The sequence below is a fragment of the Lactuca serriola genome, chromosome 9 (genome assembly GCF_051521515.1).
Source record: "Lactuca serriola cultivar US96UC23 chromosome 9, Lser_US96UC23_V15, whole genome shotgun sequence".
NCBI lineage: Eukaryota > Viridiplantae > Streptophyta > Magnoliopsida > Asterales > Asteraceae > Lactuca > Lactuca serriola.
In genome coordinates this window covers 88,668,097-88,684,737 of record NC_136416.1, presented here as the reverse complement: position 1 = coordinate 88,684,737, position 16,641 = coordinate 88,668,097, and the positions used below count along the sequence as shown (strand labels likewise).

The following is a 16,641-nucleotide window of genomic DNA, read 5'->3' as shown; positions in this document are numbered from 1 at the left end:
TTAGACTTTCGCTAGACTATCTTTTATGTCTAATAAATGTATGACTATGATTTTTTTTCTTGCAAATGAAATTTTGGAGTTATTTTATATATGTTTTAAAAATGAAAATTTTATTTAAAAAATCAGAACGTTACAAAATTAGTATTTTAAAAATAAAAAGTTTTACTTGAATTATGAGAGTTAAAATAGGGGTACACTACAAAAGACAAAAATATGCTCATGAGCAATATACATGAGGGCACTTAGTGGGCAAAAAATAAACAACATCCAACCTGATAACAGGTGACAAAATTGGAAACTAAATTAGAAACTAAGATGTTTGCTAGAAATTATAGCTTTGTTTGATAAAAAATATATAAAATTAGAAAAAACTCAAAACTAAAAACTTTTTGAAATAGTTTTTTGGATTAAAATTTTTTTGTTTAAAATAAAAATGAAAAAGCTCTTAACCGAACTTTTTTTTTTCAAAATTTTTTCTTAAAAGTTCCGTACCGAATGGACTCATAGTTCCGAAGACAATATATAACTCTTGGCAAATCAATACTATAGGGACCAAATATGTAATTTGGAAAACAATTGTAACAATTAATTAATTAATTATTTTTCTTTTCGAGGAACCAAAATTTATGCTTTCTATAGTTCTATCCCGCTTGTGAAGAAACTGTAGTGGAAGAACTCAAGACTCTCAGACCAGCAAAAATGGCGACTTCCTTCTCCAATCTTCGTGACCTCCTCACTCGGTAAGTAAGATACTCCCGCCATAAACCATCTGTTATCTGTGTCATCGTCTTGTCTTTTACACTCTGAAATTTCCCTCTTCACGCAGATTGTCCCAACCAATCCGAGAATCACTATCGAAAACTTCCTACAAACAACCAGACTCAGACATTTCAATCAAATCTCTCCTTCAATCCCTTCTACCTCCCTTTCCGATTAACATCAACGAAGAATCCGATCTTCAATCCCAATTGACGAGCTTCACCTTACTATGTGCCGCTTTAGCTTCTTCTCAAACCTCTACGTATGATCAGCTCTCATGGATTCCACTTTCTCTCTCAAATTCCGCGGATTCCGCTTTCCGAGAATTACATAAAGCTTTTTCCGATGATCAGGGGAAGGATATAACGATCGAATTGATGCCTAGAGTATTGCCTTTGCTTAAAACGAGTATCAAGGAGAGTTCAATCGATAAGGAGGATGCCGATGGTGACGAGGTCTCCGCCGCCTCTGCTAGGGTTCCGGTTGCTTACGCCATTGTCGCTGCTCATCAATTTAAATGGCTTGTCACACAGGTTTCGTATCGTTCTCTTCGTTAAAAAACGCAAATAAAGCTAGGGTTAGGGTTTTATGTAAAACGATCATGAATTGTCATCGTTATGACTTATGGCAGGTTGATTCATCGCAATTAGGAAAACTCTGTTCGTTGATTATCCCGTGTGCACTCACAGCTCTTGATCATTGGTCTCCAGAAGTGAAAGTAGGTATCAAAACTTGTTCTTCAATCTCATAGGCTCTCATTTCTACTTCTTATTGCTCAATTCTGGATTGAATTTCTTTCAGGGTCAAGGAATGATGACGTTCATACATCTAGCAAAACATGTGAATTCTTCTGTGTTTAGTGTGTATGAAGATGTGATTCTGGATGCTTGTTGTCAAAACATTGCTTCAAGTGATGAAATCTGGGAACATGTAGTTGAGATGTCTGTGCTCCTTGTGACTTGTACCCAACAAAACAATCCTCGTAGCTCATGGTATTTATCTTTTTATCTCTTCTACCCTTTTTAGCTGATTTTAACTACTCATTGTTCATCAAAAAGCATATATATATGTGAGAGTTTTTGTAGGTTTGAGAAGGTGTTGAATGAGATGTTAAGCCATTTATGGAGACAACCAAGATCAAAGGAGAGGCGTATTGCATTTCTTAAACACATTGAGCCACTTTTTATTGGCATGGGACTTGTATTGTTGGGTCATTTCAGGCGCATGTTCCCTCTTTTCTTCAAGTGGATGCATGCTGATGATGATCAAAGTGTTTTACTGGTAACATTATATAATACACTATAGAGTATAGAGTATACTCATTTCTTCATAGAGGAAACCGAAAGACCTTTTATTATTTCTTGAAACTTACAGGTTCTTGACAGTATTAAAACAGTTATAAAGTTCACGTGGATAAGGTATTCACCGTTTTATGACAGGTATAGTCCTTAAGTGATTTGGAGTTAAAAAGGTTTTTTTTTCTTGAATTGATTTGATATTTTTTTTCTTTGATCCCAGATTGATAGATGAATTGGTGATTTTATACAAAGATGCATCGCTCAAAGTTGAAAAAGAAGAAATACGTGCTCGTATTGTTCAGATACTCACCCTACTACAAAAGTAAAATTCTAAGCTTACTTATCGATTGCTACACATGATATGAGTAAATGGGACAAAAAATGGTATTAATTTGTATTATTATTATTTTTTTTCAGATGCAAAGGGGAGCAATTTGAAGCAGCATGGGTAAAGTACAAAGAGGATCCAAATTTGTCAAAACTTTGCACATCATTAAATCCTGAAACTGTTGTATCACACCCAATTTCAACTTAACTTGATGACAGCTGAAGAATGTAGATGAGTAGATGACTGACTAATTTTAGTTGTGTTAAAATATTGTCAGTGTTGACACATTAAAAAGGGAAATGCATTAACCAGTAACAAATATTTATAATTGTTTTTTGTTGTGAATTTGTGTTGGACAATGCATTAACTAGTGACCAATTTTTTATAATTGTTTTTTTGTGGTGAAATCACATTATCCCATCTTAATTATGTTTTAGATACAACAAGCTTATTATTGGACTTATATCAAGAAGAATATCTACTAAATCCATTTTTAGCATCTGCTGTATCTGCTTTATCAAACAAGTTGCTATTTAATCTGGGAAGAAAAGTTAAACTACTATGGCTACCATCATTTACAAGAACAATAAAATAGTAATACTCATGCCTTTCATTGATACTAACATAACGATCATAAGACACCATCAATCTTCCCTCCCAAATATATTTACCTAATCAAATCAGTAATCCACTAATCACCTCGGTCAACAACAGAGATTATGAATGTACCCCTAATCAACCATGTCTACAGTAATCTAATCGTGTCATTAAAATAATAAAGCATATCAACAAACCACTAGAACTGCAATAAAGCACTTACCAGTAATAGGAATCCAAGAACAGTGATCTCTGTTAGTGCTCCAATAGTGGTGGAGAAACATCCAGAGAAATCAATTTCAAATTTCATTGACATGTTGGGATGCAAAAAACCCCAATTCTGTCCTGTCCCAACTCTCATAGCTGGAAGGTTTGAGAATGTAGTGTTTGTATCGAATACCTCATAAATGTAAGCTTCAGCTACTCCTTCTTTCCTCAATGGTGTACCTCTACCAGATTGGAGATGATAAACCAAACCACGTAGGTACATTTCAGCGTATATTGGACGTGCTTCTACGTCATTTGCTGAATCACAGCTCGGCCACCCTGTCTCCGTCACTACCACCGGAATATTCTCGTGTCCAGAGATGGTTAATGCAGCGATAACAGCATCCACCATAAGATCAAACAAATTCCGGTACCTAACGCCGGTGATGGCATCGTCTCTGAAGTTATAAGTCTCTTCTTGAAACAGAGCAAAACCGATTGGGATCTCAGGTCGCAATTTGTATACGAAGTAAGGGTATAAATTCACGAAGAATGACGAATTCGTTTCACTTAGAAACTGGAGCAAGGGTTTAAGGATGACATTGTTAGTCGGTTCTTCAAATTCAGCTGAGGAAGGAGGAAACGACGTCATCATGATGTTAACAAACGAGAAAGTCGTTGAGACAGTGATTTTCCGTATCCCGAGATCCACAAGTGATTGATGGACGTTACGTACGGCGCGGAGGAGAACATCTGCGGAGGAAGCGTTTCCGTCAGCTAGGACGTTAGTCCCGACGGAGATGGCAGTAATGAGAGCGCGTGGATAGAAAGGGACGACGTGGTTGTAGAGCCAGAGGGAGGCGGTGGAGCGATTGGTTGATATGGAATGGATGAGAGAGTTTGGAATGGAAAGGAAGAGGGATATGTTAGTGTAGAAGAAGGCTCGGATTACAGAAGGTTCAGCGACAGGGAGGCGGACGGCGGTGATTTTTAGAGATCTGAGTGTACTGGCGACTTCTTCCGGTGGTGGTTGAGATGGAGCTGGTACGTAGGTTACGCCAATTGTGGTGGCGGAGGCGGTGGAGACGACGGAGATGAGGAGGAGTAGAGAGAGGGAGTGGGACATAGTTAGAGGTTTTAGATTAATGGGGTTGAGTGGGTTTAGGGAGTGTTGGAGGAAGAAGGAGGGGTATGGGAAAAGCACCTGCTGCGCATTATAGCATGTAGCAGTTCGTTTGTTGTTATTTGATAGATGCTGTGGGAGGAAATGATCTGCTGCTACGCAGAGTCTAACACGATGTAATTGGCGGATTTTTGTCCATATGACAATAATATTGGGTAGTAAAACTATACTAAAACCTTTTTTTTTTTTCTTTAATAAAAATTTGTCTATCAAATTATAAAAACTTAATTTAACTTGTCTTAAGCAATTATTGATTCAGATTTGAAAAATGTCAAGCTAATTCAAAACATCTAATGCTTCTAGTAATAATGATAATATGGGTGTCCAGATTTTCTTTGTTATTTCTTTTGAAGACTCATTTCCATCCAATAGTCTCGATATTATCGGGCATCAAGCTAAGTCACGTACTTGGTTGTTGTGCATGGATTTTATAAAATGGGTTAAATGTTTTGCTAACTAAATATAATTAAAATTTAATTTTGGGATATATTTTGGAGGTGATGTTTGAAAACCAAGTCGATGGTTATGTTCCAAGTGGGAAAAAGGTATGTGACATCTTTGTTATACTTAACATTCAGTATTGACTACAAATGTAAGAGTATGGACTGAAACTTGATGTTAGGTCTAATATTGGTACTTTTAAGACATTACTAAGATTGGGGAACCAAATGTGACAAGTTTGGAAAGTGGTGTGATTTTAAGCTTCTAGGGCTTCAAGCTCTTTTATTTTAGGGAAACAAATTTAGTATAGAAGAAGAGTGAGTTTGAGTTATTTGGAAGGGAAATCTTTGGTTTGAAGCAATTAGAAGATCAAGTCAATTGAGGTCTAGTGGTTATTTGGGTTCTTCTATTGCTTCCTTATAAACATGTTAAAAGTATCTATGGGATAAAAAGGTTAACTGAGATTAAGGAATATTAATTAGAAATATTGAGGTTAGTCGGTAATTTTAATTTGGTTTGATTATTCATTTATGTGTTTTATTTTAATATTACACTTGTAGAAGCTTTTGGGAGATTACTTACATGTTTTGAGGTGAGTACATAGCCATTTAAGCACATATTCTATTTTAGCGTGTACTTTCAACTTATGTGTGTTTTTGAATGATGATATTTTTGATGTATTTGAGTTTATATATGTTCAATTTAATTATATTTAATATAGAAGTTTTTTTTTCAAAGAGTTTTAGAGGTGAAAGTTATTATGAGTTATCGTGTTTCAACGATTGCTTGATATCCATTTTGTGAGTTCACCTTTAGAGAGATCAGGGGAACACTTTAATATATTGGGACTTTTGCGACTAGTTAATCTTCCGTTGAGAGATCAATCAAAAACTTTCTTAAAAGATGGGAAATATACATCATTATAGATATGAGTTATGAGAATAGATAACTTAAGCTATTCATACATTGTACATTTTGGTGGTTTTGTTTACTTTATATACATAAATTTGTAAACTTTTACCATGTAATGTCAACTTTATGTAACTTACAAGGCCTTTCATAAATTTAATGTATTAAAATTATTTTTACATGTTCTCAAGTTAGTAGTAATGATAATAGAAGTGTTTGGATGTGAGAATTAGTTTATATTAGTTGGAAGATGCTTGTTTGAAATGTTTAGACCACGAATACTTGTACTTAGACTCTTTTGCGAATTGGGATAATATGTGTATCCAAATTGGAAACAATTGAATTTGAAAAAATAATTATATTTTGGACTTCCGATTTGATGAACTATTTTTAAAAGGTTGTAATGAGTTGTTTAAATCATATTTCAAATATTCCTTATGACGGGTGTTTTAGATTTGATATCGAGTTCCATCGAAACAAACTATATATCATAATTGTAACATGACATGGCTTCCTAATAATTACTTGATTCATCTTGAACAACCATTTTCAAATCTAATTTAAAATCTTGGGTAAATTACACGAATGGTCCCTGTGGTTTGGGGTAATCTGCGCGTTTGGTCCCTAAAACTTTTTTTTAACTCGAACGGTCCCTAAGATGTATTTTTGTTGCGCGTTGGGTCCCTGATAGACCTAAAATGACTATACTACCCTTATTTTTTTTTATTTTCTTTTATTTGTCTGGTTTAGTTATATATAAAATAAATATAAAATTAAAATTAAAAAATCATTAACCTCTAATCTAATCGTACACCCTAAAAAAGAAAAGTTGCTTTCCCCTTATTCCTTCCTTAGTCCCCATCCCTTCCTCCAATCTCGCCGGCGAATCCGTAGGGCTACTGCTAGAGACAATGAAACTCCATCTTCGGTGCACCTCTCTGTCTTCTTCCTTTTCTCACCAGAAAAACTTGACCCACAAAGCTTCATCATCTTTGCCTCTTCCCCTCTCCGATTAGAGCTCTCAATCCTTTACTCACCGGAAAAACACGAGGCAAGAATTCATCGAAAAAACGTCGAACCAGAATCATGGGATTGCTTCATTTTGTTTCGATTTACTGCATATTTGAGTAGAAATTTTCAAAAACTTAATTTTTCATAGGAACCACAAAAGAGAAATTTGATTTCTCCGAAAGGGTGCTGACGCTTTTTAATTTCTGAGTTATAGTAGTTATGAAAACATGACTCAGATTAGGGTGATCGAAGAAGATGGTCGAACTAGGCAGGCTCAAAAGGGGTAGCAGAGTATAGATGAAGGTTCTAGGTTTAATCATGGTGGATTTCATCGATGATTTCAGATGGTGGTTCAAGCGAGGATGATGATGAATCTGGAACCCTCGCTTGTTTTTTGCATTCAGAATTTTCATCAGGTTTTGGTTTTCAGCATTTTGATTTTGATTTTGTTCAATTTTGATTACAAGGTAACAATTTAATTTTGGTTTGGGTTTTGATTTGGTTTGATATTCATTAGCTTCATCCCCTGAAAATTGTAGAAACAAGCACCATTGTTGGAAGATGTCGGAGACGATGGTGGCTACAGGAGACAGTCATGGTCATGATTGTTATCGGAGACGATGATGATGAAGATGAGATTTAATCGAAGGGGATGAAGAGTTCTAATTCCAGTTTCTGGATTTTTTGTGCAAATTTTTACATCACTTTTGCTTACCTGGGCTCCGATGTTACATATTTCTTTTGGAACTTTGGTTTTGTTCTTATTGTGGCCAATGGAGGTGACCGGAGGATAGTGGCAGTGGTGTCCGGAGGTTGTTTTCAGATGGCTGGACATAAGGAGGGGTGGGGGGAATGAGTTTTCATTTTATTATATTTTACTGTTTAAATAAATAACAAATTAATTTAAAAAATAGATGAGGGCAAAGTAGTCTTTTTACATCTTATAGGGACCAGACGTGCAATAAAAATATAAAATAAAGATGTTCCGAGTTAAAAAAAAGTTGTTAGGGACCAAACATGTAGATTACCCTAAACCATAGGGACCATCCGTGTAATTTACCCTAAAATCTTATATCATCTATAAGCAAATAATAGCATCATAGTAATTATGAATTTATGTATCTTCTAATATTTATCTGGTTATATGTAACTTCATAAAAAAAATTGTATAAAAAATATGCTCTTTTTTAACAAAATGGGTGCGCTGAGTGAGCGGGGAAAATGCTACCCCCGTAAGACATCCCACCAGATGGCTGACGTCAGCCGTCCCCGCCTTTACTCTGGGCTATGCAACGCGCAATGAGGCACACGACAAGACTTCGGATTTTCCTTTTTTCCGGGTCAAGTAAAACCCGGGTAAAGCAGACCCATCAAAACACAGTAAAACGCCTCTGCTGCGAAACAGAGTGGTTTAGGGTTAAGTATTGCGTATGCGGACTCAAAGCACCCACGCACCCCAATTTGAAGCTATTCGGGCCCCACCGGGTTTATCAACAGAAGTTCATATTATACAGAAGCCGATGTGGGAACGATTACAAAAAAAATTATGGAAGATAGTATGATTTAAATAATGTTCAGATAATGGATTTGGAATTGAAAGCATGGATTTAATTGAAAGAGTTTGATCCCAAAATCATGAAACAAGAAACTTAAACAAATGTTTGGGTTAGATTAGTTAGAGAAGATAGACTCATCGATCTCTATCTTAACAACCTCGCCGTCGTCGAAGCGGTCTTTCCGTGGTGGAGCTGGTGGCACCGGTACCCTCGGCGGTCCTCTGCCCTTCGTCTTGTTCCGTGGTCTTGCCTGTTTAATCGTATAAATTCTTAAAATTCATGTGATAATTTGAGATGATTTTACTACTATGGATTGCTGCAAATCGGAAAATGTCGAATGTTCTGGTAATTACGCAAGTAATAGACTGAAATTAGAAACCCTAAAATTTGAGAAAAAGAGGAAAACTCACATTCCCAAACGAGTGATTGAATCGCTTTCCTTTAGCAGTCTTCTTGTCTCCTCTTCCGCAATAAACTGAAACGAAACTCAGTCAAGCTTAAAATTGCATAAGTTAAAACAAGAAAGGAAATTAGAGTTTACGTACTCAGTGGTTGAATTGAGGAGGTGAGAGAGATGGAGGAAGTGGGTGAAGCGAGGGGAATGGCAGTTGGGGAACATGAACGAGAGAAAGAGAGAGAAGAAGAAGCAATTGGAAGAGCAGCGATTGAAAGTGCCATTGACGCCATTGGCAAGAGCTGTGTGTTTTCTTGCTCTATCAGGATAAGTGTAGCTCTTTTGACAACAATGATTTTTGGTAACAAGATATGACCTACTACGACGTCGTATAACTTTCAGTCTTGTTCCATTGGCACCCAAAGGTGTAAAATACAAGAGACTTCACTTTTAGGATTTTATCCCTTTAAGCGCTAATATGTCATTGTAATGTACATCACATAGTAATAAATTATCAAAGTAACAATATTAAAAAGTTGAAGCTTATTCGGATTTTAAGAACAAATTATAATAATTCAAAAACATATGTTAATTATGATCGATCTATTAGTTTGAACATTTTTTGAATATGTTATATCGTCTTAATATATTAGAGTTACCATATGTGAAGTTTATGTGGAATAGAGTGAGAGAGATGGCACTTGAATGTAGGTTTTGGTCATTTTGTAAAGACATGCATTTACATTGTCATGTAAGATTGTAAGTTGCATGGGAAACTTTACTACATGATAGGTAAAGACTCTAGTCAATATAAACTTTGAAACTTGATCGTTTGAGGTCTAGTGGTTATTCGGGTTCTTCTAATGCTTCCCTATGAACTTGTTAAGAGTATCTATGGGATAAAAACTTAGTGAGTTTCCCCAAAGTACCACATAGGCACATACCATACATAAATAAGTTAGTGTTATGGGTCAAATAATAGTCTTATAAGTAATTTCTTCCGAGGGCCAAATCCCGATCTTCGATACAGATGCCAAGGGCCAAATCCTAGTCTTTCATACTGTAACACTCTAAAACTTTTAAATAAAATGTTCATTTTTAAAACCACACAAAACACAATTTCACATTTCTCAAACCCAAGTTTATAAGTTGTTCAAAACACAAGATAATAAAATGTTTGACAATATCCCAGAATCCTCAAAACAAAATCTCTAGCTTGTGTGTACAATCATGTCGGCGCCTTCTCGCGATCCTGAGAGGTACCTGAAACACATTTCACATAACACTATAAGCACGAAGTTTAGTGAGTTTTCCAAAATACCACACACTAATAATTAGCCTCTCATGGCTATATCTCGATAAGGACCCTCCAATCATGTTTCTTAGTGAAGACCCTCCGGTTTCACAACTTGGGTTGGACCCTCCAGTCCGGTATCTCAGTGAGGACCCTCCGGTTTCACAACTCGGTTTGGACCCTCCGGTCCTAACTCAATAAGGCACAGAATAATATACAACATAATTACATAAATCACAAAGACAAAATGCATGATATCACATAACTCAGTATAAGTACATAAGACCCTCCGGTCAATAACTCAAATAAGACCTTCCGGTCACTCAGTATTACCACTCATGTAAGTATTGTAACATCCCAAAAATACCGACCAAAAAATTCCTTTTAAAAACATTATTAAACCATAAATATCATCGTCATCATGTAAAATCATAAACCAAGTATCTCAAAATATTGTAGTACCTGTCAACATATCATAAACTCATAACAAATATCAGAGTAAATCTCGTAGGCTAGAAAAACTGTGGCGTGTGCCATGCGATCATCCCGAGCCCTTCTCTTTGCTAGCTGAAGTACCTGAAACCGAAACTGAAAACTGTAAGCACGAAGCTTAGTGAGTTCCCCCAATCTACCACATATCATACACATAATCACATACTGGGCCTAGCCCACTGCATCGGGCACCGCCCGACATCGGACGAATCCGGCATCGGGCCCCGCCCGACATTGGACCGAGGTCCGGCATAACTTGGGCCCCGCCCGGCATCGAACCGAAGTCCGGTATACATATCATATCAACAAGCATAACATAAACATAACATGAAAGCTAACATTCCTCGGGCTTGCCCCGACATCAGAACTAAATCCGGAATACATAATCAGACACATGCAAGAATCACAAAGACATCAAGCATTCTAACTGCATCGGGCCTTGCCCGGTATCAGACCGGAGTCTGGAACACAAGATCTACACCGGGCTAACTCTGGTACATATAATCACACATAAACAGGCCAGCCTTGGTGCCTTAGACCCGTTCCTACAGGAGAAGACTCACCTCGCAAGACTGACTGCTAAAAACTTGAGCGAGGAATCCCTGCCTGCTGCTCCGGCGACTCTCCGGCTATTAATTCCATAATAACACTTAATCAGAATCTGCTAATCCTCTCTTATGGTAAAATGACCATTTTACCCCTGGTCAAAGTCAAAGTCAAAGTCAAAGTCAATGTCAACTCCCAATCAACCAAACTCGTCGAGTTATCTCCTAACTCGGCCAATTCCTGAACGCTTAAACCCGTGGTCAACTGAGTCAACTCGTTGAGTCCCTTAACAGACTCGTTGAGTTCTTGCCGTCCTAACAATTGAGACAACCCGCTTCGACTCGTCGAGTCCTTCTCTGGACTCGGCGAGTTCCCCTGTCTGATTGAGCCATCTCAATGGATTAAGCTCCTACCATTCAAATCTATGTTCCTTAGTTCGTTTTCTCACTGGAAAGGCCATTCTAAGGGTAAACTTTCCAACTTTACCTATTCATAACTCTTCTTAAAGGGTTTAGACAAAACCCTAATTCCTTTAGGACTTGAATCTTGTCCAAAAATCCTTAGAATCTCAAATCCACTCATGCAAACCTAGATCTAAGGTCTAGCCATCAAATGATCACTGAAAGTCTCAAGCTTGCTTCCATGCATGGCCCTTTTGGGCTCCAAAAGGCCATAAATACTTCTTTAGCACTTGCATGAGAACTCTAAGGGCATAAGGTTTGCACATTTATGTCCTCATAGCCTCTCAAGACACTAGATCTGGAAGGAAAACTCATGGGTAAATCCTTACCCACAAGTTAGCAAATCTTGGACCAAAAACCCTCAAAAAAAGGTCATAAATAGATCTAAGAAGTGAATGATCAAGTTTGAGGCTTTATTACCAAAAAATGCAGTGAATGAAGTGTAGCTCCTGGATCTACTTCTTCCCCCTTTGAAACTTCTATCTTCTTCTCCTTCCACAAGCTTTAAAAAACACAACAACACTCAAAAATGGCAAGAACAAGCTCCAAATCACTCAAGGTGGATTAGGGTTTCGATAATGGGGTTTGGAGATGATGGAGGCTAGGGTGGAGGCCAGATATGATGCTTAAATAGGGTACAAACCCTGAAGATTAGGGTTTCCCCCTGATGGATATACTCGCGAAGTCCAGGTTCTGACTCGTCGAGTAGACCATTTAAATCCCGCGGCCAAGCTGGCATCTACTCGACGAGTTAGGGCTACCACCTCGTCGAGTAACTCTTACAAAATGAATACTTTAATAATTAAATACGTACCGGGAACGGGGCTGAAACGACCCAAAAATACGGCCCGAAAATTTCATTTTTAATATAACCATAATCATAAAACGGAGTATATCATAATAAAACCATGCGTTGCAAATCTCAAAACCATACTAAAATACAAATGAGAAAACGGTGTCATGACTGTATCAAAACATATATAAGATAACTGATCAACTCCCAGGATAAAAACTGTGGCTGTGGTGTGTGCGATGCCATCATCCCGAGCCCTTCCCTCTGCTTGCGGAAGTACCTGAAACCAAAACTGAAACTGTAAGCACGAAGCTTAGTGAGCTCCCCCAAACTACCACATACCACACAAACATATAAAGCACATACTGGGCCTTGCCCACTGCATCGGACCGAAGTCCGACTAACCGAGGCCTTGCCCCCTACATCGGACCGGAGTCCGAAGCTGACTGGAACATCGGACCGAAGTCCGAAGCTGACTGGGATCTTCGTCCCCTACATTGAACCGAGTCCGAAGCTGACTAGGACATCGGACCGAAGTCCGAAGCTGACTGAGACATCGGACCGAAGTCCGAAGCTGACTGGGACCTACGTCCCCTACATCGGACCGGAGTCCGAAGCTGACTGGACCTCTGTCCCCTACATCGGACCGAAGTCCGAAGCTGACTGAGCATAGCATAAACATATCAACTGGCATAAACACATATCCTGTCTGAACCACGAATGCATCAAACATACTAACTACTACATCAGATCGAGGTCCGAAGCTGACTGCTAGTTAAACGGGCCGGCATTGTGGCCTTAGACCCGTTACTACTGGAAGGAAACTCACCTCGTGAACTGGCTGCTGTGTGAATGGCTCTGGAAGCTAACTGCTGCTGCTCCGGTATCTCCCCAGCTACAAGGCCATAAACACACTCAATCAAATACTAAACACTGCACTGGGGTAAAATGACTCTTTTACCCTTGGTCAAAGTCAACCCTCCCGGTCAAAGTCAACCCACAGTTGACCTGACTCGCCGAGTTGGGCTACCAACTCGCCGAGTCTCTAATCTCATTTCACAACCCCACTCGTGGCTACTTGTCGAGTATGGCATCGACTCGACGAGTACTCTCTCTATCCCAGAACTCAGACAATCTTCATCCGACTCGCCGAGTCATATGAACAACTCGACGAGTTGTTCTTGAGCTTAAGAAGATTGCCTTGGACTCGCCGAGTTGTATGAACAACTCGCCGAGTCCCTCCATTACTGAGTCTACTCTCCGACTCACTGAGTCCACTCTACTACTCACAGGCTTCCACTCGTCATCACTCAAAAGGGGAAAAACGGGGACTCGCGACTCGACTCGCCGAGTCGTTCTTCCGACTCGCCGAGTCGCTTGCATGCAACAACTCAAAACTCGATTATGCTTCAATCCAGTGTATAAAACTAATAGATCTGGACTCCCTTAACTCGATTAGCACGTAAAGATTCTATCTTTACGTGCCCATATGCATCCATGAAGCTAAAATGGCTCAAAAAGCATAATAAAGGCTAGATCTAGGGTTTTCATGCAAGATAACTTCAAAAAGGCAATAGATCTGGGCTCTACAACTCCTAAATGAACAGATCTAAGGATATCTCGACATAATAGGGCATCCATACAATCATAAGGCTTGAGAGAAGCATCAAACTAGATCTAGAAGAGTTCTAATGGAGGTTAAAAGCATAAAACAGGAGGGAATCCGAAGAATACCTCAAAGAACTCTGATTTTCCCTTGGATCTTTGCTCTACACCTCTTCTCCTTGCTCCTTTCTTCTTCTCCTTCTTCAAGCCTTCAAAATTTAACACAAGAACACTTAGATCACTCAAGGATGGATTAGGGTTTTCTCACAGCTTTCTGAGGGTGAAGGAGGCGAGATTGGGGGCTATAAGGTGGATTAAATAGTGAGCAACCCGGGGATTTAGGCTTTCTCCCAGGCAGGCAGACTCGCCGAGTCCCGAATATGGACTCGCCGAGTCGCCGACTAACACGTGCTCGAAATCCCGTCCCTACTCGGCGAGTCAGGCTATGAACTCGCCGAGTCCCTCTTGCAAACTTCTAATTATATACTATGGAATCATCATACCGGGGACGGGTCGTTACAATTCTCCCCCACTTGGATCAGACTTCGTCCTCGAAGTCTGCTACGGATGAATCCGCAAATATCTCCGGATAGTGCTCTCTCATCTCCTCCTCAGCCTCCCACGTCCACTCAGACCCCTTCCGGTGCTGCCACTGCACTTTCACTAACTGAATTTCCTTGTTCCTCAAGGTCTTGGTCTTCCGGTCCAGAATCGCGACCGGTCTCTCAATATAATTCAGGCTGCTATCAACCTGAATATCCTCTAGGGGAACGACTGCTGACTCATCCACCAAACACTTCCTCAACTGAGATACATGGAAAGTGTTGTGGATCTGACTAAGCTCCTTAGGAAGATCCAACCGATAAGCAACCCGACCCACCCGGGCCAAAACCCTGAAAGGACCAATAAATCTGGGACCCAACTTGCCCCTCTTCCGGAACCTGATAACACCCTTCCAAGGTGAGACCTTGAGAAGGACCATATCACCCACCCGGAACTCCAAGTTTGAACGCCTCCTATCGGCGTAACTCTTCTGCCGACTCTGCGCAGTCTGCAGTCTACTACGGACCTGCTGGATCAACTCGGTCGTCTTGAGCACCACCTCTGTGCTTCCAATGACTCGCTGACCTACCTCTCCCCAACAAATCGGGGTCCTGCACTTCCTCCCATAAAGCATCTCAAAGGGAGGTCGATCAATGCTCGCATGATAACTGTTGTTATACGAAAATTCCGCTAACGGAAGGTACGTATCCCAACTGCCACCGAAGTCTAGAACACATGCCCTGAGCATGTCCTCGAGAGTCTGAATCGTCCTCTCACTCTGCCCATCCGTCTGAGGGTGGAAAGCGGTGCTGAAATGAAGACGAGTACCCATCTCGTCGTGAAACCGCTTCCAGAATCTGGATGTAAAACGGACATCTCGGTCTGACACCACCGATACCGGCACTCCATGACGTGCCACGATCTCGCGCACATAGATATCGGCTAACTTTTCTGCCGATATACTCTCCTGGATTGGGATAAAATGAGCACTCTTCGTCAACCGATCCACTACTACCCATATCGAATCCACTCCTCGTGCGGTCCTGGGAAGCTTGGTGACAAAATCCATGGTGATGTCCTCCCATTTCCACACGGGAATGTATAACGGCTGCATCTTGCCGTGAGGCCTCTGGTGCTCCGCCTTGACCTTCCTGCAGGTCAGGCACCTCTCAACATACCAAGCGACATCCCGCTTCATGCAGGGCCACCAATAATCGGGTCGAAGATCTCTATACATCTTCGTCGCCCCTGGGTGGATAGAAAATCGAGACTTATGAGCCTCATCCATCAACACCTGTCGTACTCCTCCCTAGTACGGTACCCACACTCTCCCATGAAGTGTCAGCAATCCCCGACTGTCATAATCAAACGAAGATGCTCGGCCCACTATCCTCTCACACTTCTGCCTCTCCTCCTTGAGGCCCTCGACCTGAGCCTCCCTGATCCGTTCCAATAACGGAGTAATCACTGTCATCCTCAAACACAAATCTCTGATAGGGGTTGCCGACACTTTGCGGCTTAGGGCATCGGCCACCACGTTGGCCTTCCCTGGATGGTAAAGGATCTCACAATCATAATCCTTCAGCACATCTAACCACCTCCTCTGCCTCATGTTCAGACTCGGCTGATCCATAAGGTACCTCAAACTCTTGTGATCCGTGTAGGTAGTGCAACGGACCCCATAAAGATAATGCCTCCAAATTTTGAGGGCAAACACAACCGCCCCAGCTCTAAATCATGGGTAGGATAGTTAGCTTCGTGAGGCTTCAACTGTCTCGAGGCGTAAGCTATCACATGACCTCGCTGCATCAACACTGCTCCCATACCTGTGATTGAGGCATCACAGTAGACTATGAAGTCCTCTACTCCCTCTGGCAAGGTAAGGATCGGAGCCTCGCACAACCTCTGTCTGAGGGTCTCGAACGCTGCCTGCTGCTCAGGCCCCCAACGAAATACCACCGACTTCTTGGTCAGTCGGGTGAGCGGCACTGCTATCTTGGAGAAATCCTGAATGAATCTCCGGTAATACCCTGCCAACCCTAGGAAGCTCTGAATCTCAGATGGAGACTTCGGGACCTCCCACTGCATCACGACCTCTATCTTGGCCGGATCCACCAGAATACCCTTCTGGTTGACGAGGTGACCAAGGAACTGCACCTCGCGCAACCAGAACTCACACTTGGAGAACTTTGCGAAAAGTCTCTCCCTCCTCAAAACTTCCAAC

The 16,641-nt window shown here is 40.4% G+C and overlaps 3 protein-coding genes across 4 annotated transcripts; 1 reads left to right on the top strand and 2 right to left on the bottom strand.

The window, feature by feature from the left end:
- Nucleotides 1–627: 627 nt before the first annotated feature.
- On the top strand, nucleotides 628–2,773 carry LOC145077020 (ARM repeat superfamily protein). Of its 2 annotated transcripts, none has more exons than XM_079022805.1 (8): nucleotides 628–740; nucleotides 827–1,292; nucleotides 1,391–1,477; nucleotides 1,561–1,751; nucleotides 1,845–2,040; nucleotides 2,134–2,177; nucleotides 2,278–2,379; nucleotides 2,475–2,773. In XM_079022805.1, the coding sequence occupies exons 1-8, from the start codon at nucleotides 700–702 to the stop codon at nucleotides 2,590–2,592; spliced, it is 1,245 nt and encodes a 414-aa protein (XP_078878931.1). In that variant the 5' UTR covers nucleotides 628–699; the 3' UTR covers nucleotides 2,593–2,773. The 2 variants fall into 2 exon arrangements, with proteins under 2 accessions (XP_078878931.1, XP_078878930.1); XM_079022804.1 differs by having other exon boundaries at nucleotides 2,134–2,198.
- Nucleotides 2,774–3,072: 299 nt separating this feature from the next.
- Nucleotides 3,073–4,350, bottom strand: LOC145074252 (glucan endo-1,3-beta-glucosidase 12-like). Its single transcript, XM_079020662.1, has one exon. It carries the CDS (start codon nucleotides 4,313–4,315, stop codon nucleotides 3,182–3,184), a length of 1,134 nt encoding a protein of 377 aa, XP_078876788.1. The 5' UTR covers nucleotides 4,316–4,350; the 3' UTR covers nucleotides 3,073–3,181.
- A 3,965-nt stretch (nucleotides 4,351–8,315) lies between these two features.
- PSRP4 (plastid-specific ribosomal protein 4) lies at nucleotides 8,316–9,083 on the bottom strand. The gene is made up of 3 exons (XM_079021417.1): nucleotides 8,835–9,083; nucleotides 8,700–8,764; nucleotides 8,316–8,539 (listed from the first exon to the last, which is right to left on the bottom strand). The coding sequence occupies exons 1-3, from the start codon at nucleotides 8,974–8,976 to the stop codon at nucleotides 8,405–8,407; spliced, it is 342 nt and encodes a 113-aa protein (XP_078877543.1). The 5' UTR covers nucleotides 8,977–9,083; the 3' UTR covers nucleotides 8,316–8,404.
- Nucleotides 9,084–16,641: the final 7,558 nt, after the last annotated feature.